The sequence below is a fragment of the Plectropomus leopardus genome, chromosome 7 (genome assembly GCF_008729295.1).
Source record: "Plectropomus leopardus isolate mb chromosome 7, YSFRI_Pleo_2.0, whole genome shotgun sequence".
In the NCBI taxonomy this organism is placed as follows: domain Eukaryota; kingdom Metazoa; phylum Chordata; class Actinopteri; order Perciformes; family Serranidae; genus Plectropomus; species Plectropomus leopardus.
The window spans coordinates 18,326,904-18,347,640 of record NC_056469.1 but is presented as its reverse complement, the minus strand read 5'-3'; the positions used below and the strand labels follow the sequence as shown (position 1 = coordinate 18,347,640).

Below are 20,737 nucleotides of genomic sequence, written 5' to 3'. Positions count from 1 at the left end.
TATCAAAAGTGACCTGGCCCAGCATCGGCCCAAACTTGGCATACCAGTAGAAATGAGTCGGGCTGTATTTAGTTGCTCGAGTCAGTTGAGACTCGGCATGAATGATGCCCCATAAACGGGCCAAATAAACCGGGCCAATTCTGGCTGCCAACTCTGCCATCACAGGGCTTCAACAGATAGTAAAATAATGCATGTATACATCTAAACAACTGCCTTGAGTGGTCAGTTAAAGTATGTACAGTCTGTGTGCAACATAAAAGAAGACCAGCTCTTAGCTTTTAGAAAAATAACCTGACTTTAACATCACTTAGCAAGAAATAGTCTGATTAAGAAACCCATGTCAAAAAAGAAACACAAATGGCAAGAAATGCATCCTGCATCTCAGGACACACATGTCACTAACTCATGATGGATTACAAGTTGATCTACACTTGAAACACTGCTGCAGAGTTTGATGCTGGCCTCTGTTTACATTATAAATCAGCTTAGATGTTTTTGCGTAACATGAATCCACCTGATGTGACTCCAAAATAGTAAGTAGGTGAAGTCCCTCTTCCCACATTACACAACCATTAGTTGAAACAAACTGTTAGCCAGATACCCTCATGCTGACCAAATGAAATAAATCAAAAATCTCAAAATGATCTCAAGTGTTAGACATGTTTGTCATGTTTCTGTATAGATTATGATACATTTACATAGTAAATGCCAAGTACAGCAATATCTTGGGTGTCCTCTGGCGACACAGGACCAAACAGCTGAAATGGACACTCACTCTGTGGAACCTCTGAGAGTTGGAGACCTGACAGTCCATGCTCTGTTTTGTTCACCTGTTCACAATCCCTCACTATTGTACCAACCACTTATTTCTATACAGCTGTGAGGAAACTTGTGGTGTGACCTGGGGCAGACAGAGAAGCAGGCAGGCAGCTGCAGGGTCTGAGTATCCACACTCTCTGTTCCAATCAGATAAATGTTGTTTCATGTGTTTCCCCAGTCGCCCTCTCAGATTTTCTCACCAAAGCTGTCACCTCCTGACACCTGCTGGTTCATGTGCGGCACTCCTTATTGCAAAGCATTATGGGGCAACGCAGCTGTGAGATAAGTTTTCACTGCATCTACTGGAGTGTATGTCACTCTACAATTGAATTAAAGTAAATATGCTGATGATGGAATTTAATTTTTTAAATTACTAATAAACAATATTATGTTGCCATCATAATAAGATTTTTATAACTTTTTTAAAAAATCATTATGGTTTGGTAACATGTATTTCTCTCCTTAAAACAGTGCATAATTCCTACCATGTCAATTTTGACCATTAACACTGCATTTGCATGCAATTTGTTTTTAAAAAAGGAATGACAAAAAAACTAAAAGAATCAGGATGTATTTCATTTTAAGAGTATATTGTTGGGGATGTAATAAAGCCTTGTTTTGATCATACTAAAAAATCAAAAGCATATTTCATACATCTAAACTAAAGAACAATTAAATTTGATTGACCCAGGGTGTCTTTCTGTTAAATTTAGGTGTAACATTTAAAAAGAAAAATATAAAAATACATTAAAAATGTATTTTATTGTATTTAAATGTCCATTGTTGTAGGTGTAATGAGGCCTTGTCTTGAGCAGAAAAATCTACATCTAAACATGATCCAGTTTGGGTATGAACACAATAGGAGGATTACCTAAAACAAAAATACTCTGCAAAATGCAGAATTACCCATGTCAGAATAGTACAATGTACATTATAAGACTGTATTTGATGCATTACAGGGTAAGTATTACTTTAATGATGCAGTTGGTAAAGGTGTAGTTATTTTTTAATTACTTTACACTGCTGGGTGGGTTATTCGTTGGTAATACAAAAGGATTTATCATTAATTATACTTTGTATGAATAATTTAAACATGTAAAGTAACCAGCAACTGAAGCTGTCATATAATTGTAGAAGAGTATATAGCAGGGCTACATTATTTTCCTTTCAGAATTGTAAAAATGTGAATACTTAAGTAAAACACAGGCACCTCAAAGTTGAACTTTAGTTTCTTTTTTAAAATTCTTATTTGCACAACAGAGTGTAACAAAATTCCAGTATACAATTTAACAAATACAAACAAAACAACATATGACAAAAAGTCATATTAAACAGATAATATTATAAAAACAGGAATGTCAAGTGCACTGGTTGCCTTTTGATAGTTGAATCAGTGAGTTGCTTCATATAATGTTCAGTATCCTTCAGAAAATTGACAATATTAGTTATTTTGTTGTTGTTGTTGTTGTTGTTGTTGTTTTGTTTTTGTTTTTGTTTTTTTACCGCTAAACTAACATTTATGTATGAAGTAGGCTACTTTGCTAAAATTATTACCAATAATTATTTAGAAAAAATGTTTTTCCCCAGGTAACTGAGAACACCAAAAGTTGAACTTTGGTGCAAAAGATGCAGTTTTGCCGTGAACGTGTTTCGGTACTTTCCACGATTGCAGATAATATCCTCATTGAACTCATGCTGATGTTTACAGATAGTGGCATTTTTCCGCAGGAAGTTTTGCACACTTTACTTTCGAAATGACTGACGCACTTCCAACAGACTTTTGATCAAAGACATGCTATGTTCATGTTCTCCAGTAGTTATCGGAATTTTAAATGCCAACTTGTAAAAGCATTCACTTCAACATCCAAGTGTCATAAATATAACTGGGAAAGACGTACTTTTCGGAAAGCGGAATTGTAACTGTAATGTAACCAACGAAATAATGTGGAAGTGTCTGAAAACAAAGAAAACGTGGCTGTCTTTGGTCAGTCGCGTCTATCAATGCATTTAACCCATATTTCGTTGTTTTATTGCTGTATTATTAATGAGCACTATTTTCCACACATTCAACCATTTATCATACAACACTGAATGGCCCCATGAAGTGAACGCACTCACTGTTATCGACATCGTTATCTTTAATACTTGTTAAACATAGTTTCCCAACTCTATCAAATTCCCCACGTGTCCTGAACGCATCATTCCGCATCCTGGGGGCGGTGAGGTTTACTGGCAGAGCGAGGAAAAAAAACAAGCGAAAAATACCACAAATAACTTTGGGGTGGCCAACTGGGACTGAAACTTTGATTGTGGGAAATGTAAGTAGTTTTTAAAATTATTTTTCTCTCCCAACTTTGTCGATCCCTGCTGTCCTTCAGTTTTCCAGCCCGTACTGGCCAACGTTATTGTTTGGTGAAAAAACATGGCCATCTTGTGTTGTGCGATTTAGCGAAAAACGTACCGACTTGTTCTGTGTCAGACATTAGCTATCTGTGTGCCTCTGAGTTAAATACTCCCCTGAATTGAGGTTATGTGGGATAAATGGCCGTTTCTTGCCTGAAAGTGAAATTTGTGGCCTAATTTCGGTCGCGTTAATGTCGGGAGTCTCCGTGGAAACTCGGTTAACATTGGTGTCAAACCCAAACCATCAGAAACCCCTCAATCTAAAGTGAATTTATCGGTAGGAAAAGACACATTGTCCACAAAGCATATAAATCCTTGGTTTAATTAAATTGTCGATCGATGGCTGTTATCAATTATGATATATAGCGGAAGTGAGCGTTGTCATGTGACCTCGATGACGTTACGTAGTATCACAGTGTGGACTCCAGTCTGGGCGTCTGTCATCAGTTAACAGCTGTCGTTTCTTTTAACTTGATCAGCTTAAATGTGATTTCTCTTTATTCTCTCTTTTTCCATCCATCCAACCCACTAATCCAACGCTCCAGCGGCTCTGTGCTCCCGACCTGAGCCGGAGATGACCACCGAGAAGCCTCCATACTCTCCGGTGGAGGGGGGACCCTCTTCACCCTCGCTCCACGGGCAGCCAGCCTATCCTGCCGCATTTGACACGAATATGTTAGGCCCAAATATGTTCGGAGCACCTGCCCCAGGTGGTGCACCACCTCCTATTGGGTTTGCTGCTCCTGGTGGTTTTGGTGCTCCTGGTGCTCCTGGTGGTTTTGGTGCTCCTGGTGCTCCTGGTGGTTTTGGTGCTCCTGGTGGTTTTGGTGCTCCTGGTGGTTTTGATGCTCCTGGTGGTGTACCTGCTTCTGGTGGGTTTGCTGCTCCAGGTGGTTTCCCTGCTCCTGGTGGTCTCCCTTTTCCTCCACCAACTGCTTTTGGACCAGGTGTTCCTGGAGCCTTCGAAAAGCCTGCAAACTCACCGGGCGCCCCACCCTACTCTCCGCCTGGCCAGGGCTTTGATGGAAACTTAAGTGGTGAGTATTTCTAACATTTTCGCTAGTTTTTTCTTTTTTTTTATGGCATTGCATTCCTAAGTGTGATTAAATCAAATTGATGTTTCTGCTTGGTGCCACTGCAGATAATGTTTATCACAACGAGGACAACCCACCACCCTTTCATGAGAATCAAGACTTTGATTTTGGATTAGACAACAAGAACATCAGAAGAGCCTTTATCCGAAAGGTAAGGGCACAATGTGGTTTGAAAAAAAGTCAAATTAATATGGCTGGTTGTATGAGGCCATTAAAGGCAGTGTTGCAAATATAAGAAATTAGATTTTTCAATTAGATTTTTTTTAATACGGTTTTTCATCAATGCAGTGAAGTACTGATATGTAAATTTGCTGGATTTGTCTACATCTGTGATAATAATAATTAATAATAATAATAGTGATAATAATAATATCTTAGATTTCATATAGCACATTTTATGATACCCAAGCACACTTTGCACAGTTGAATAAAGCGTAACACAAACAAACAAAGAGAAAATGTACCACGCTACAGTATATGACGACATTGTGATATAAAGTTGCATATACAATGACAGAGGATAATATGTGTGGCTCACTCTAGACCACAAGTCTGCACAATCCTGTAGCACTCAGTTATGTAATAATTTCCTGAAAATGTAAAAATCTTGTTGAGTAAATTTTTTGTGAAAGCACCAACAGTCAACCCTGCAATACTTTTGCAAGGTTCATATCAAGGTATTTGGAGAAATATATTGTGACATTTAAGTTTTGACATATTGGGCAGCCCTACAGTGATAATGTAACAATTTCCAGAAAATGTAATAATATTTGCTTTTTTAGCTGATTGAAAATGTAATGAAACCCAAAAATGTATTAACTTGACGAATATTGTTTCACCAAAGTAATACATGTCTAGGTTGGTTAATTTTTTTTCTTTAAACTGATGATGTAATAACTTCATCAGAAAGTGTAATAATATTTTATTAGTAATGCACCTTTTTTTTCCCCTTGGAAACGTAAAGTGTGCAAGTCTAAAAAAAATTCTAATACTATTAGTAGCATATTAGCCTACTGTAAAGATCAACATTTGACACTGATGTTGTGTTTTAGAAATGTAGACTCTAGGTTTTATGTAGAATTTTAAATCAAGAGATGGTAAGTGGCATGTTATGTAACACAAGTGTGTGATGAAGGCAAAAGAGACAGTCTACACAAAATGTCCTTTTCCCTCTGAGTCAGCAGTGATCCTGATTGAATGAAGTGTTTCCTTTGCCTCTCCTGATCTTATGAGATTTCTGCATGATACAGGGAAGTTCACACACCAAATATAAACCTAATAAAATCCAATGAAATAAATATATACGGACAGTAGAACCAAGGGTAACAACAAGTGGGAGATGATGGAGAAGGAAGTTTGCTTCCACTGTTCATATGTATTTTTTTACTATTTACTGTTAACTAGAGATCCAGTAACAGAAACCTGACATTACACTGATACAGCTTTAATATGTGTTTTGGGTTAGGGTCAGATATGTGATTTCACTTTAGTTTATGGTACGGTTCTTTTATAATCAGTTTTGGACAATTTGTTACGTTATTGGTGAAGTTATTACATTATTGGGGTTTAATGCATTTTCAGGAGTTATAACATTTTCGAGGGAGCTATTACATTATTGAGTAGGGATGTCCCGATCAGTATCAGGCCCGATCAAGGCATTTTTTTTACTGATCGGGATCTGTTATTTTGATCATGCCCTGCCCAATTGTTTACGTTCGCCGTCATACAGATGTCGTAAACAGAGAGCACAATTTGCAGCAGATTTTCAGTTTTTTTTTTCATGTTCAACTTAAGTTGCTACACCACTTAAAGTGTAATTGAGAAAGTTTAAGCAGAATCATGACAGATTTTTGTTTGTTGCGACTGGAAATGTTAAAGTTAAATTATAACAATACTTTGAAGTGGAATTGTGATTATTTTGCTCATTGATAGTGTTCTGGACTTTTATTACAGTGCTACACAACATGGATTTTAGAGCTATTTCTAAAGACATGTTAGTTTGTTTTCTTTGTTATTTTTGTAAAAATGAAATAAATAACCTTTAGGACCCTTAAACCTTTTCTTGTATTGCATAACATAGCTATTAAACTGTCCAGCATACACACTGGATTGATTTTAATAACTCTAAAGTACTTGAAGTGTGGATTGTGGAGCTTTATTATCCTGGTAAATATTGGATTGGGACTCGGGACAGATACCAAGTATCAAATGACATGGATTGAGATTGTGGAAAAAGCAAAACTTGATTGGAAAATCCCTATTATTGAGTGTTACAATACTCCAGATTTATTGTCTTAAAAATACAGAATGAATACATTTATTTAACTTCAGATATGAATTTACAAAAAATACATGTAATGATAAACAATTGGGAGATGCGTGTATGTGCAGTAGAGATTAAAGAGCCTGCCCTTTAAAGATACACTATGCTTAGCATTACTGTTTGTGAACACGCTCACTGTAAGTCACTCAGATTCACTCTCATTTGGCATCTTGCCTTGCTGTATTTGATATTTTCAGTGCTGTGTCTCTTGGGTACCTGCTGCCTTTTATCTCTCCTGGTCGCTACCTTTTTATACAGCCTCAACCTCACCTGAGCTGAGGGTACACGCCCGAAAACCTCCCAAACACAGAAAATAAGAAAATACGGGCAGCGTCCCTCCAGAAAAATACACTTCTGCATTGAGTCTATACATTGTATTTTTTAGGAGAAAAAATTTTACCTTTTTGAAGTTGAAAAAAAAATACTACTTGTTGTGTCTCGTCAGTTTCATTGACAGTTTTTTGCCATCCTGCTGACTGATAAACAAAATCCAAACATAACCTCTGTTTTGGAGCTTATCATGTGTTTTGATACAACTTTAAATCCACCAATAACATACGTATGCTTGGTTAGACAGATCTTCCATGTTGTCTGGCTAATAATTTGCTCTTCCTTGCAGGTGTTCTTGGTGTTGACGGCTCAGCTGTTGGTGACATTCGCCTTTGTGGCTGTTTTCACTTTTGTGGATGAAGTCAAGGCCTTTGTCATGGTGAACATCTGGACATACTTGGTGTCCTATGTCGTGTTCTTCGTGTCGGTTTGTGTGATCAGCTGCTGTGGAAGCGTTCGGCGAAGACATCCTTGGAACCTGGTTGCATTAGTAAGCCTGCTCACACTTTTGTTTGTTTCATAATAGAAGACAGAGAGTGGAGGAGTTACAGCTCAGGAAGTACTGTGTTACCTCAACTATTGAACCAGAATTGTGTAGGATCTCTGATTTACAAATCAAACTGTGTGAAAACTTTGTTTTCTATAATCCTTTGTTCTAAAAATTGAATTGGATAAATAACAAACAGCAATGTATTGTGGTTTAGTGAGAGAAGAGACTGCCTCTTCCCAAAAAAGCTGACATTTTGTACTTATGAAGTTTCTAGAAAAAAAAAAAAAAAAAAAAAAAAAAAAAAAAAAAAAAAAAAAAAAAAAAAATCAATTTGGATCAAGCCTCACAAATAATATTATTAATGTTATGATTACTATTACTATTATTATTATTATTATTATTATTATTATTAGTAGTAGTAGTAGTAGTAGTAGTAGTAGTAGTAGTAGTAATATAACTACACACTAATTTGCCATATTGTCTCCGTTCTTGCCATATAATCCCCTTGACTCAGACATGTTACAGCAGTGCTGATTGACTGTATTTGTGTTTCTTGTTTTCAGTCCGTGTTGACTCTCAGTATGTCCTACATGGTGGGAATGATCGCCAGCTTCCATGACACTGACTCGGTGGTCATGGCGGTGGGCATCACAGCAGTTGTGTGCTTCACAGTGGTCATCTTCTCTCTGCAGGTTTGTTTCCTAGCGTCTGTCTCTTGTATGCATGTCATGCGCATTGATCATACTCTGATGTGACCTCAGTGTCTCTCTTGGCCTTTTCCCACAGACCAAGTACGACTTCACTTCCTGTTATGGAGTACTTTTTGTCTGTTTAATTGTCCTGATCATCTTCGGCCTCCTCTGCATCTTCATCCGCGACAGGATTCTGCACATCGTCTATGCTGGACTGGGAGCTTTGCTCTTCACCTGTGTAAGTACTCAAACTGACAATTGTCTGTCAGCTTCATTGTATCTGATGATCGTGACTGTAGTCATCAGTATTCGACTCATTAAAACTAATTCTTAGATCTCAGTCACCTCTTTTCTGGGGTGATGCATTTTTGCACTATTTCTCTTCTTGAAATGTGAACTAAATAGCCTAAAAGGGTTGTTGTATGTTAAAAGCAATGTACCTGATTTGTCCAAACTGATCTTTGACAAAAATTCCTGAAAGTATGATACCTGTTTGCACTGTTTCCTTGCTAAAAAGCCTAAAATCTGTACATCAGTAAAACCTTACATCATAGGATACATAAATCAAACCACTAAGGGCACTGACCAGTCTGTAAATTCTGAGCGGCCGCAGATTTGACTCCAGCCTTGGCCCTTTGCTGCTTGTCGTCGCCTCTCTCTCTACCTTTCACACTTGCTTTGTCCTATCCATTAAAGGCCAAAAAGCCCCGAAAAATCTTGGAAAAAAAAAAAAAATTAAGTGTGAGTATAACAAGACTGCTGAATGAGAGATGCATCCACAGTACACAGAAACGGATCACAAACAAATTGAAGGCACTGGAAAAAAAGCAGTCCACCCAAAGTAATTAGGATTTACCAGTTATCTGTTTTCATAATTGTGATGTACTGATATACTGTACAATGAGGAATTCAAGTACTAAACACTAACTCCATTTCTGCTTTCTGAAAATAAAGTTAGCAACGTATTTATGAGCAAAACAACATTTGGCTGTGAGATGTGTGTGTGTTTTTTTTTTTAAATGCATTGCTGTAGTTTTTCAAATGTATTTTCTACTCACTGTGAGTACCACATTCGTCTCTTTTATATTAGGGCATTAGACCGAAATGTCTCAAAAACATCCAAATAAAACAGAACTATTTGCACAGGTAGATGCCACTAGAAGTAAGTTAGAAAATGTGTTGTTTTTTTTGTAAACTGGGCGACACTTTAAGCCAAAAATTAAAAACTGGATTGTGACAGATTTTTCTAAATCATTTGTCAGCTACATGTTGCATTAATGTTAGAAAAAGACAGAAAGATTGACCCACTGTGAATTTCTTCTATCACAGTTCTTGGCTGTGGACACGCAGCTGCTACTTGGTAACAAGGAACTGGCTCTGAGTCCAGAAGAATACATCTTTGGTGCTCTCAACCTGTACATGGACATCATCAACATCTTCCTCTATATTCTCGCTATCATTGGGAGAGCGAGGGGAAGCTGAGCAGGAGGACCAACAGAAATGAAGTGCTTTGAGTTCATGTCTAGCAGTCAGTTACCATAATCCTGACTTTGATTTTGTCTTGTAGTGTGCATTGATCACGTAGCTAGAGGATAATTTGCTTCACCCTGTGTAAATGTTATTTTTTTGATAATATATATAGATTGTCTATGTTGTAGATTGGGGGTTTATTAAAGTTTTATGAGGTATATGACTTGTACAAAACCTAACTAATTTAGAAATTGAAATGTGATATGAAATCATGCAAAAGTATGAAGATTTGACTCTAACATTTTTTTCCAGGGCTTTCAACTATATTATAGTCTTCATCTGCAGGAATTTGATTAGTTGTCATGAAGGTGAATGTACTGACGTGCAAGCTCAGTAGCAGTTGTGATTTCATCCATTCCACTTTTCATACTCCTTGTTCAGGTTGGCTTCTTTGGATTCAGATCTTGTTATGCAAATAAAACTAACAAGTGGATCTCTTGAGTTTAGATTGTTTAGTCAATGTACAATTTCCAGAGTCAAGATTAAACTTAACCAATAAGCAAGCAGGGATGGGAAGGGCTGAAAAAGTGTATTATATGTAATCGTGCCTTCCGTGGAGCTTGTTTGTCGACAAATCCGTCACCATGACCACAGAGCAAACTATATCAGCTGGGTAATAATATGATTGAAAGCCCTAATCACAGTTAGTAAGCCGACCCTGGGTTTTTTGTCAAACTTCTACTTCCAGTAACCTTTAATGCTGTGTATAAACTTCTTTTCTAAACCTGATCTCTGTTGTTTGTATGGACTGAAATGATCACATCATAGAACTCCAGCCTGTTGTGATTTGATATACGATTCTGCAGCAGTGGAGGAAGTTTTGGGTGTATTTGTGGCTCAGCTGTGAAACTGGGAGCATCAAAATGGACCTGGAGCAAAGTTTTACTGCCTTGCTGTCAAAAAGTGAACAACTGGAGCAGGAAAATGAGCTGTTGAAGTTGATGCTGAGTGTAGTGAAGGAAAACAGAGACCTGCAAGTGAGGTTGCAAACCTCTGACAGTGGAGCTCTTGAGGAATTATCAGGTATTGTTTTTTTCTGCCACTAGATGGCAGCTAAGATGTAGTTCAGAGTTGTCAGAACAGGGGCAAAATTTGAGCATTGACTGCTTTAAATATGGATTAAACCAGGGTGATATTTGCATTGTGCTTTCCTTTGCTCATGTAATTATCTGTCTCTGTAACATGCAGTAAATGTAACCGTGCGCTCAAACTGGATCCAAAACACTCTGAGTAATTTAAATAGGTATTTTATTGTAGAAAGTAAACAACGGAGGGCGTGTAATGTCCTGCCGTGACAGTCGGGTAAATAATAGCCTTGGTTCACTCTGCTTCAGGATACGGAGCCTGTGTGTTTGTATTTCTCTTGCATCTCACCAGAAACCACATTAGCCACGTTAGCCGCGTTAGCTGCCTCTCCTAGTGCACTAGAATAAAACAAAGGGCCCTTAAAGGGCTCTGGCCTCTCTTTGCTGAGGTAAGCACAACCACAGCGAGAGTCAATTTTCGCGAGTTTCAAAATACGCCAAACATATACAAGCGACCATATACGAGCGAGTTCTTCGCGTTTGGTGTGAACGCACAGGTATGCTCAAATTCTGGTACAGCATGCTGCCTCAGGTTTCAGATGTAAACATTCTCAAAGGTTAAAACTTTGCAGGTGCAACATTTCACAAATGTTTTCTCGCTATGCAATGAGAAAGCAGTGATCTTGACAGTGTATGATTTCCCTAACAATATATATATATAATCAAATGAATCAGTTTTGATTGTCACATGTAATTAGTGCAATGTAATCCAACCAGTTCCTTTAGGTTGTCCATCAAAATGTCTAAAAATAGAACAGAAAAATAATAATATTAATAATATTAATATGCATTTTTGCAAAAATTAAAGGTAAATTTACAGTTATACAATGAATGTATTGGTGATTCTACTTCCAAATGTACCTAAATCTCCCAAACATCTTACAACAGGGATTTTTATGAAGGATTTTAAAATGTATTTCTTTATCTTGTTGGTGATGCAGAACTTCAGACAATGTTGTACAATACCTCTCAGTGTGAGCAGTGCTATGGGTAACCCCTATAATTTTTTTTTTCTTAAATCATCATTAGGATGTTATTTTCTTAGCACATTGGCATTGCATTATTGTATGTTCTGATTACTACTTAGTTTATGCATCTTTACATGTCGGTTTAAAAAAAACAATTGAATATTAAAAAACGTTAAATATTGCTTCACACAAGGCAGCAAATAAAAATCAACAAAGTATATAATCAAGTCATATCAAATGGAGAACTGAAAAGTAACAAGAGACATTAACAAGATGAGAATAAAATACATTAATCTCAGAAATATACAATAAAAGAAATAAAGGGACAATTCAAGCAGCAATTGTGTAAAGAAATACTCTGGTAAAGTCAGGATGTGTCCATTGATGATTGTGAAGAGATTTCAAAGATGTTACCAAGTCAGCAGCAGTATTTCATCAGGCAGATCATCCCTGAGCCTCTGGGCCCTGATTACAAAGGCTTACCACTTTTTATTAGTGATAAATAAATAATGTACTTTCTCTTTACCAGTATCCACACCCTCAGGAAGACATCCATCCAGTCTGTGGCAAAACACCATCAACGAGAGACAATTCAGACAAGATTTGCAACAAACCAGAGTCAAACATGAACAGCGGACCTCATCGCTTGTTGACTTAAAGTCTTTCATCCAAAACTCGGTGCACACAGACACAAGTGAAGAAGCAGAGTTTCAAAGCTCCCGGGCCGATTTTCCATGTAAGGTCAAAGGTCAGTGATGCCTGACATGCAGAAATTTTGAGTAGTAACAGTGTAACCAAACAGAAACGTTAAAAAAATAATGATAATAGTATGTATTTTCATTTTAATTGTTTCATTGCAGGTCCAGAGAGGCTGCTGGGAGAGATTGCCTACCAACTGGATAGGAGGATTTTATCTCATATCTTCCAGGGCCAGAAGAGGCTTTATGGCTTCACACTGCTGAATATCCCCCATAAAATAATAGAGGTAAGAGGGGACAACCTCTGTTCATTTCTCCATCCAAAAACTGGTTGTGTGACTTTTGCAGTGCACAGATAAGAGATCAAATCTACTGTAACTTGTACCATTATCAGCTCTGAAAATAGCACTAACCATATCATTCACCTTACTCAGAAGGAAGTCACAAGCCTTTCCTCATCTCTTGCAGGTCAGCAGCCACCCGCTGACAGGGAAGGTAGACGACGGCTATCGGCTTCATCTCACTCAGAGGTATGCCGACCTCATGGAGAGGCTGAACCAGCTCGGCTACAAACCGACACTTCACCCTCCTTTCACTGAATTTATTGTCAACACTTATGGGATCCTGAAGGAGAGGCCTTGTGAAAACAGTCCCCAGGCAACTGAATACAACAATCCAGACTTTCTGAGGAATTTTATCGTGACCACTGCACCAAGAAAACTTCAGAGGGACCTTCTGCTGGTGCTCACCTGCCTCTGCAACATGGCCGAGCAGCACAGGAAGCCTCTTCTGATGTGGTAGATGTGAAGTCATCTAAAGACCACCAAGGCTTACATTGCCCTTAAACTGGAGATAACCACTGATAAATTAAATGGCATGATAAAAACTGTGTGGCTATGAATTTTATTGGTGGATGGTAAAGCCGCAAATATATTTTCCTATTCATATACATTTTGCTTTTATGCATTGTGAGACTGAACAATGAATTTTATTGAGGCCTGATGTAGAAAATCTTGCACTTTTGATGAACCATAAAGTAAACTTGATAAAGAATAACACAAACTTTATGAATAATTAAATCAACTTAATGAGTGATGAAATAAACTCAGTCAGCCTCAGTTGTCCTTACTTGACTTTATGTTGTGCATGGACAGACACATTCCAAAAACTAGAAGCAACAGAAGATTCACTCTTTCACACGTCACATAGATGTGCCTATCAATGTAGTATTACATCTACAAGGTCTTGCCCTTGCAGTATCTTAACAGTCAGACTTACTGGAGACAGTGACAGACTCCAAGGTCCTAATGACATTACTGAATCATACCACTCTGTTCAATTACTCATGATTACATTTATATAATTTCATCATATAAAATAATAGTTTTCTAAGACAAAGACATAAAGCATTCAGTCTCTCTCAAACAGATTTCATGTACAAACAAAAGGGACGGTCTATTAAAAGACATCTAAAAGTGGTGTCTTATTTCAACCAATATTCAATAGTATACTACTTTCTTAACAGGTGAACAAAATAATCAGTTAAACAATCTGAGCTAAATGTAATGTTACTGAATTTTGTTTCAGCTCCTGTTTGAAGGTCTGTGACTAGATTGTTATGAATATTCATACAAATACGCTGTTTACAGAAATGAGTCAAGGGTTTGAGTAGTAATATCACTTGAGAGACAAAAAGCATCCATCAGGAGGTGGCCTGCTTTTACACAGTTTTATATCTCTCTCAATAGTGGGTCAAACCCAGTAAATATTACGAAATCCTTTTATTTCTCTTGTCAAATCTTATTGGCTTAAGTTGCCTCAGGTAAGGTCACGTGCCAGACTGGCCCAACACCATGACAACGCCATGAGGGCGTGGCTTAACGTGATGATCCCACAGATGAGCCACTGAAAGCATACCAGGGTGGGCTGATGTGAAGGGAAACTACTTTACCGAGCTGGTTATACGGTTTTGAAACAGAAACCGATCATTAAACATGGACATGTGACAACCTAATTAATGAATGAATGTGACGAAATCGACCCATTAGCTGATTGCTCGCCGTATGGCTTCACCAGACGGACTGTCCCAGTTTTCGTGCTAAGGTAAGACCATCTGTGCTGCCACGTTAGCCGAGAGGCTAGCTACGCACCAGGACAGGTGACAGTTTTAATTTGCGATAACCTGAATATACGTAGACTTTATAAAGCATGTATTAAATGTAATATTTGCAAAGTCAAATGCTAGACCGATAGAGCAACGCTGTGCGGTTATATACACCAACGTTAATGTAGTTTTGAAAGTCTTTCTGAACGGTTTAATACCTGAAACTGTTAGCTTGGCATTTTACCCGCAGACAGGCGATGAGGGAGTCACCCCAACTACCTGTATGAGTTTCGACTGACCCGGTGTAATGACACAGAAAGCTCGCATCCTTGGAAAATATAACATTACTAGTCATGCTAGCCTGCTTTGAGTGGGGTGTTTGTAAGTATAATCGACATAAGCAGGTTGGTTTGCAGCTTCCTGGCTGTATTTCTTAAATTTTGTGCTGTTATCACAGGAGCCAGAGCTCAACGTTTGCCCTGGGAGTGAACGCTTGATTGCAACATATTAACATTAAAAGACAGATCCCCACAACAGTGTTAACATTATGATCAGATTTTTCATAGTAAAATATAGACTAGAGGTGTTAAACTCATTTTAGTTCATGGGTCACACACAGCCTACTTTGATCTCAAGTGGTCCAGACCAGGAAAACCATTGCACAATAACCTAGCGATACACCTATAATAACCTAACAACGCCTTCAGATTATCATTTTCTTTAAATAATAAGAAAAACATTCTGAAAGCATTCATCCATTCACAAAACAGATAATGAACAGCTTAAGATGTCTGAAGAAAACAAGTGCAATTTTAACACCACAATGTAAGACATTATTAATCCCATACAGGGGAAGTACACATATTACAGCAGCTCAACAGTTAAAAGCAAGAGGGGAAAAAAGAGAGCGATATCTAGTACTAAAAAGGATAAAGAAGATGTTACACACAATACAAGTTAGATAAAATAAGAATAAAATAATATAAAATGTATATAGACCTTTTACTTATACTGATACTGTATGTACATGATTGGTATTTACGCAGAATAACTAAAACGCACACATGGTGTGGTATATATTTACTGTAAAAATATAGAAATATAGCCTATAAATATTGCACAGCCGTGTTGAACAATATAAAGAATATGGATATGTACATATAAATGTGTGTTTTTATGATGATTATGAATAAATAGAGTACACACGCACACACACACACATAAGTGGAAATGGTTTGCAAATTTGCTGTTGTGTTGTAAGTGTTGTGTGATGGAGGCAGAGAAAAAACAGTATTACTATATGTTATACAGTTTTGTTAAAGAGCCTGACTGCTGTAAGAAAGAAGTAGCTGCTGTAGTGCTCTGTCTTGCACAGTGGGTGCTGCAGTCAGTCTATCACTCACTATTGTTACATGCACATTTTGCTATATATTTTCACTTATGTGAAGTAATTCTGGCATCACCACATCACACTTTGGTGAAAGCTATTGAGGCAACAGGTTAAATAAGCCTCTGCCTTACAAACCATTAAGAAAGAAGTCAGATACCGATTCATTTGTATTGATATACTTTTAAATATGTCCACTTTATCAGAGAACTGTGTTCTGGTCAGGGTGTAATAGACTCTGAAACTTCATTTTATTTGAAGTAGGCTTCTCAGTGTTGCTTGCTCCTGAAAGCTGAGCCGTATGTGTGTCACTCCTGATATAAGGTATCCAGACCCCTTCAATTAATATCATTGTATCACATGGTGTGACTATATTATATTTCAGATTTTTAAAAAAATCAGTAAAATATTAGGAAAACAATTGTTAGGTTTTACCATTGACACACCCTGTGACTTAAGATTGTTTAATTAATGTGTAAATACACAAAGGTGCGGTGTTCAGACAGGCTCATTTCGCCTGTGGCTAGCAGCACAGCAGATGGTGGCAGCTGGATTATAGGCTGGTTACACCATGATTTTCTCTCTGCCTCCGTAAAACTGATCATGATGCATTGCATAAGCATGCAGTAAGCCGGTCGGGTCTGCCTCTGCATCTGACTGGATTGCAATCATGGCAGTGCTGCTGTCTGTTGCTTCATGTTTTGGACAATGCATGTATGGCCTTGAAGTCTGTGTGCAAATAAAAGACAGTTATTCCTAAGAATCCCCAAAGTTAAGGTTTATACAGGATGTAAAAGCCATGTCACAACATTTCAATCCCTTTCTCCTGTCTCAGTGTCCAGTGAAGCCCACAAGATAGACTTCACACTGGAATGAGGGCAGAACGGGAATGACGCTGGAACGGGCAGTCCCAATGTTGCTCATCCTGATTTTTGCTTAGAAAAGGGGCAGAGACATGGCCCTGGAGACATCTTCATTTCCTAATGGGTGTATTGCAGGCATCCATACAGTGGGATGGGCACTCATCCTGCCCTGCTTCTGGTTTCTTGATCGACTCATTGCTGTGTGCAAGTCCACCACCCAGGAGCAAACCCAGCGACTGGAGCAGGAATGCTACCTCCACCCCCTCAAAGTCTTCTTCGGCTCCATTATCTTCTTCATTCTTTTTCTTGTCACAGCCCCCTTGGCCTTCCTGGGATTTATTGTCTGGGCACCTCTTCAGGCCTGTCGCAGGCCCTTTTCCTACCACATAGAGGCACCATCCTCAGCAGAGAAGGAGACACACAGGGGCTTTGAGCTGGTAGGAAAGGCATCATTTGGATTTGCAACTGCCAACCTATGTCTGTTGCCTGACAGCCTGGCTCGCTTCAACAACCTGGGGCACACCCAGCGCAGGGCTACCGTCATTGGGCAGCACATTGTCCAGGGTGTGTGTCGACCCCATATCCGCATCTTTGTTGACTCCCCCAGCAGCTGTGGGACTCTCAGCCCCTCCAACAGCATCCTCCCTGCAGCTAACTCAACTTCATATGGGGCTACTGATAGACAAGCACAGCCTCCAATGAGTCATCACTCCGATTCAGCTGAAGTACACGTTTCAGTCCCAAAATCCAGTAGTCACGTGGTTTGCGTGCCCTGTGATGACACAGAGGAGCCCTCAACTGAATCACATTCTCCCCTTTTCAATTCCAATCAGAACTCAAACCAGCAGGGGCGAGCAGGTCACCGAAGTGCTCCTCGAGCTTTGTTCTCCCAGGGTCTCCGCCAGCAGGATGATGTGCCCTGGGAAGTGTCTTCACTGTTTCCAGCCAATGTGGACATCCTGTGTCTGGAGGAAGTGTTTGATAAAAGGGCCGCACAGAAGCTCATCCAAGCACTAAGACCCGTGTTTGGACACATCCTGTATGACATTGGTGTGTATGCCTGCCAGCCACCGTGCAGATGTTCCTCTTTTAAGTTCTTCAACAGCGGGATGTTCCTCGCCAGCCGGTTCCCTCTGCTCGAGGCCCAGTACCACTGCTTTCCCAACAGCCGTGGGGAAGATGCACTGGCTGCCAAGGGCCTCCTTTCTGCCAAGGTACCTTGCTGAATATAATTCATTGAGCTGCTCTCTGTTATCTCTGTTGTCCTTTTTATGTTGTGGAATTCATATTAAAGGAGTTGTATGAGACAGAGCAAAGCAATGATTCAGATTCTGGGCTGCAGTTATGTGCACATGGCTCTCATCATGGGGGTGGCTGAGCCGGCTTGCAGCAAACGGTGCTAACAGCAGAGAGTGCTGACAGAGCTAACAGTCTTCATGTGGGGAGGGGTCAAGGGGGGGCACTATGCTTCTACGATGCGCTTAGGCCTGGATGCTGTTATCAGTGATAAACAACATATTAGTACATAGAGTGGTGGTGACTAGGTAGTTAGTGACACACACACACACACACACACACACACACACACACAGAGGTACTCACATGCACTAATGTATGCACAACTGTACCATCTACCACAACAAACAGAGAAGCTCAGATTACAACCCACACACAGGGAGGGTGACTTCATTTCCTTGTTCAGGACATCAATACTTCACTAAGGGTTGCGGAGATATACCGGTTTTACAGTATACTGTGGTATAAAAGTTGACAATTATGATTCAGTGTACGTTTGCTTATCTACGATATTGAAATGCAACAGGACCAAGAATCTCGCCTCTATTTTAGTTTAAAAAGGGCGATTTTTTTACACATATTTTCACCAAGTCTTAATTATAATGATAAAACATTTGTGATTTTTCCTTTAAGGGTCACTCCGACCAATTATAATTATAACAATAATTATTTAACACCCTGACACCATGAAACAACAATATTTTCTGAGACAGTTATTGTACCATGGAAATCTCATACCATTGTAACCCCGCTCCACTATATCTTTACATAGTAAATAGTTGTTTTCAGCTGTATTAATGTTCTGAATGTCACATACAACTCCTTTAATTAGTCATGCTTTTGTCACAGTATGACCAGAGTGAAAAAAGATAAAATGTTTGTTTTTTAAATTTTCAGGTGCTAATCGGGCAGAATCAAAAACAAAAGAAAGTGGTTGGCTATTTTAACTGCACACATCTTCATGCACCAGAGGGCAAGTCATTTTTTTCTTATTTTATTTTGTTTGCTCAGGTGAACTTAAAATTTGGCATTTTCTTTTAGGATAGAGATCAGCTAGGTCTGTGATAGTCGGTCTGTGTTTTCTTTAATCAGGTGAGGGAGAAATTCGCTGTGAGCAGTTGAACATGATTACAAAGTGGATTGGTGATTTTCAAGTTGCCAACAAATTGCCGGATGAGGATATTGCCTTTGATGTGCTCTGTGGAGATTTCAACTTTGACAACTGCTCACCAGGTTTGTCTCTAACAGATTAATATTCTTTAGTGACATTATTCTTTTATCCTTGAAAGCATCTTTACCAAAAAGTTTTTTTTTATAGTATTTATATGTTTTCTGTGGTCTAGATGACACCTTAGAACAGAATCACTGTCTGTTTGAGGAATACAGAGATCCTTGCAGAGCAGGGCCTGGAAAAGAGAAGCCCTGGGTCATTGGTGGGTGCCATTATAAGCCATTAGACCGCAGTAAATACCTCACACTTACAAAACAATAACGATTCATTTGGCATTTTATTGGTTACATCCAAAGGTACTCTTCTGGAGCAGCCCACTTTGTATGAAGATGACATAAACACCCCAGAAAATCTACAAAGGTATATTCAGTTCCACCTTCTTATGTCTCTGTAGCACAGCCCCACTAATGTGACCAGAACTCCTCACTCACTGTTGATTCACCGAAGCTGAAGATCCGCTCTGTCTTCTCTGTGTCTCTGCCTAGAACTTTGGAGAGGGAGGAGCTAAGAAAGCAGTACATCTCCCCTCCTGTTCCTGCAGAGGACTGCCCATTGGTTTATCCTGAGACTGGCCAGCCATGGATCGGACGTCGGCTCGACTACATCCTGTACCGCGAAAGCTCAATTTCAAAACACTGTCGAACAGTACGTGTCCCTATTTGTTTTTACTCTTTTTTTCTCATTCTTCTTCTCCATTGTCTCTGTCTCCTTTAAGTTGGAAATAACTTTGACATGCTACAAATAAATAATGAAATATTTGCGCGTGGTAAAATTACTGACAGTATTTATAAAAAGGGTCAAGATTTGCTCCATTAAACATAAAACATCATAAGACACATGCTTTTTCTTTGTCTCCATCCAGGAAATTGAAGAGGTGACCTTTATAACCCAGCTTGCTGGTCTTACGGACCATATTCCTGTGGGCTTGAGACTGAATGTAACTATGGACTCTGACGCTACTGATTAATGGTGATGATAGTGAACACAGCATTGTGTACAAAGGGAAAAAAATATACAACAATGGACATTGCTCTGATCTATCCGTCTATAAGCACAACAGTATCTCCTTGACATATTTGAATTTGTGCTTTGTATGACAGAGTACAGACCAATTAGGTTATACCTCAGGTGGAATTAATTTGTTTTTTAAAAATTTTATAATGTTTTTAATTTTATAAATTTACATAAGCCCATTTATGGGCAAATGTATTGCTTTTATAACACAATATATTTTTTAGGATTTTTTTTCCTACAGAAATATATGCAAATAATAAATTTTATACCATGTCTCCTGCTATTAATTTGCAGTCAATTGTGAGTTGCATTTCTAACTCTGCCCATCTGTCGCTGTGCTGTCAGTGCTGTTTGTAAACACTAGGGGCGCTTTTTATTTCAGGCAAGGCACAGAGATCAACGAAGAAGAC

At 38.7% G+C, this 20,737-nt stretch overlaps 3 protein-coding genes across 3 annotated transcripts; all 3 read left to right on the top strand.

Moving 5' to 3' along the window:
• Positions 1-3,019: 3,019 nt before the first annotated feature.
• grinab (glutamate receptor, ionotropic, N-methyl D-aspartate-associated protein 1b (glutamate binding)) lies at positions 3,020-10,410 on the top strand. The gene is made up of 7 exons (XM_042489488.1): positions 3,020-3,137; positions 3,768-4,259; positions 4,364-4,467; positions 7,259-7,459; positions 8,023-8,151; positions 8,246-8,389; positions 9,481-10,410. The coding sequence occupies exons 2-7, from the start codon at positions 3,797-3,799 to the stop codon at positions 9,631-9,633; spliced, it is 1,194 nt and encodes a 397-aa protein (XP_042345422.1). The 5' UTR covers positions 3,020-3,137; positions 3,768-3,796; the 3' UTR covers positions 9,634-10,410.
• A 134-nt stretch (positions 10,411-10,544) lies between these two features.
• Positions 10,545-13,352, top strand: LOC121945403 (speriolin-like). Its single transcript, XM_042489556.1, has 5 exons — positions 10,545-10,658; positions 11,161-11,263; positions 12,264-12,482; positions 12,595-12,719; positions 12,901-13,352. The coding sequence occupies exons 1-5, from the start codon at positions 10,545-10,547 to the stop codon at positions 13,231-13,233; spliced, it is 894 nt and encodes a 297-aa protein (XP_042345490.1). The 3' UTR covers positions 13,234-13,352.
• Positions 13,353-14,333: 981 nt separating this feature from the next.
• smpd5 (sphingomyelin phosphodiesterase 5) lies at positions 14,334-20,591 on the top strand. The gene is made up of 8 exons (XM_042489941.1): positions 14,334-14,535; positions 16,759-18,000; positions 18,980-19,055; positions 19,175-19,315; positions 19,426-19,515; positions 19,610-19,673; positions 19,799-19,958; positions 20,176-20,591. Exons 2-8 carry the CDS (start codon positions 16,879-16,881, stop codon positions 20,278-20,280), a joined length of 1,758 nt encoding a protein of 585 aa, XP_042345875.1. The 5' UTR covers positions 14,334-14,535; positions 16,759-16,878; the 3' UTR covers positions 20,281-20,591.
• The last annotated feature ends 146 nt before the right edge of the window (positions 20,592-20,737 follow it).

What these genes read in the sequence shown, in the direction of transcription:
- grinab (XM_042489488.1), top strand. Translation starts at nt 3,797, where the DNA reads ATGACCACCGAGAAGCCTCCATACTCTCCGGTGGAGGGGGGACCCTCT. An exon ending in TGGTCATCTTCTCTCTGCAG is followed by an intron (nt 8,152 to 8,245) that starts GTTTGTTTCCTA and finishes CTTTTCCCACAG; the next exon opens with ACCAAGTACGACTTCACTTC. An exon ending in GAGCTTTGCTCTTCACCTGT is followed by an intron (nt 8,390 to 9,480) that starts GTAAGTACTCAA and finishes CTTCTATCACAG; the next exon opens with TTCTTGGCTGTGGACACGCA.
- LOC121945403 (XM_042489556.1), top strand. Translation starts at nt 10,545, where the DNA reads ATGGACCTGGAGCAAAGTTTTACTGCCTTGCTGTCAAAAAGTGAACAA. An exon ending in TTTTCCATGTAAGGTCAAAG is followed by an intron (nt 12,483 to 12,594) that starts GTCAGTGATGCC and finishes GTTTCATTGCAG; the next exon opens with GTCCAGAGAGGCTGCTGGGA. An exon ending in TCCCCCATAAAATAATAGAG is followed by an intron (nt 12,720 to 12,900) that starts GTAAGAGGGGAC and finishes CATCTCTTGCAG; the next exon opens with GTCAGCAGCCACCCGCTGAC.
- smpd5 (XM_042489941.1), top strand. Translation starts at nt 16,879, where the DNA reads ATGGCCCTGGAGACATCTTCATTTCCTAATGGGTGTATTGCAGGCATC. An exon ending in AGAGAAGCCCTGGGTCATTG is followed by an intron (nt 19,516 to 19,609) that starts GTGGGTGCCATT and finishes TTACATCCAAAG; the next exon opens with GTACTCTTCTGGAGCAGCCC. An exon ending in TTTCAAAACACTGTCGAACA is followed by an intron (nt 19,959 to 20,175) that starts GTACGTGTCCCT and finishes GTCTCCATCCAG; the next exon opens with GAAATTGAAGAGGTGACCTT.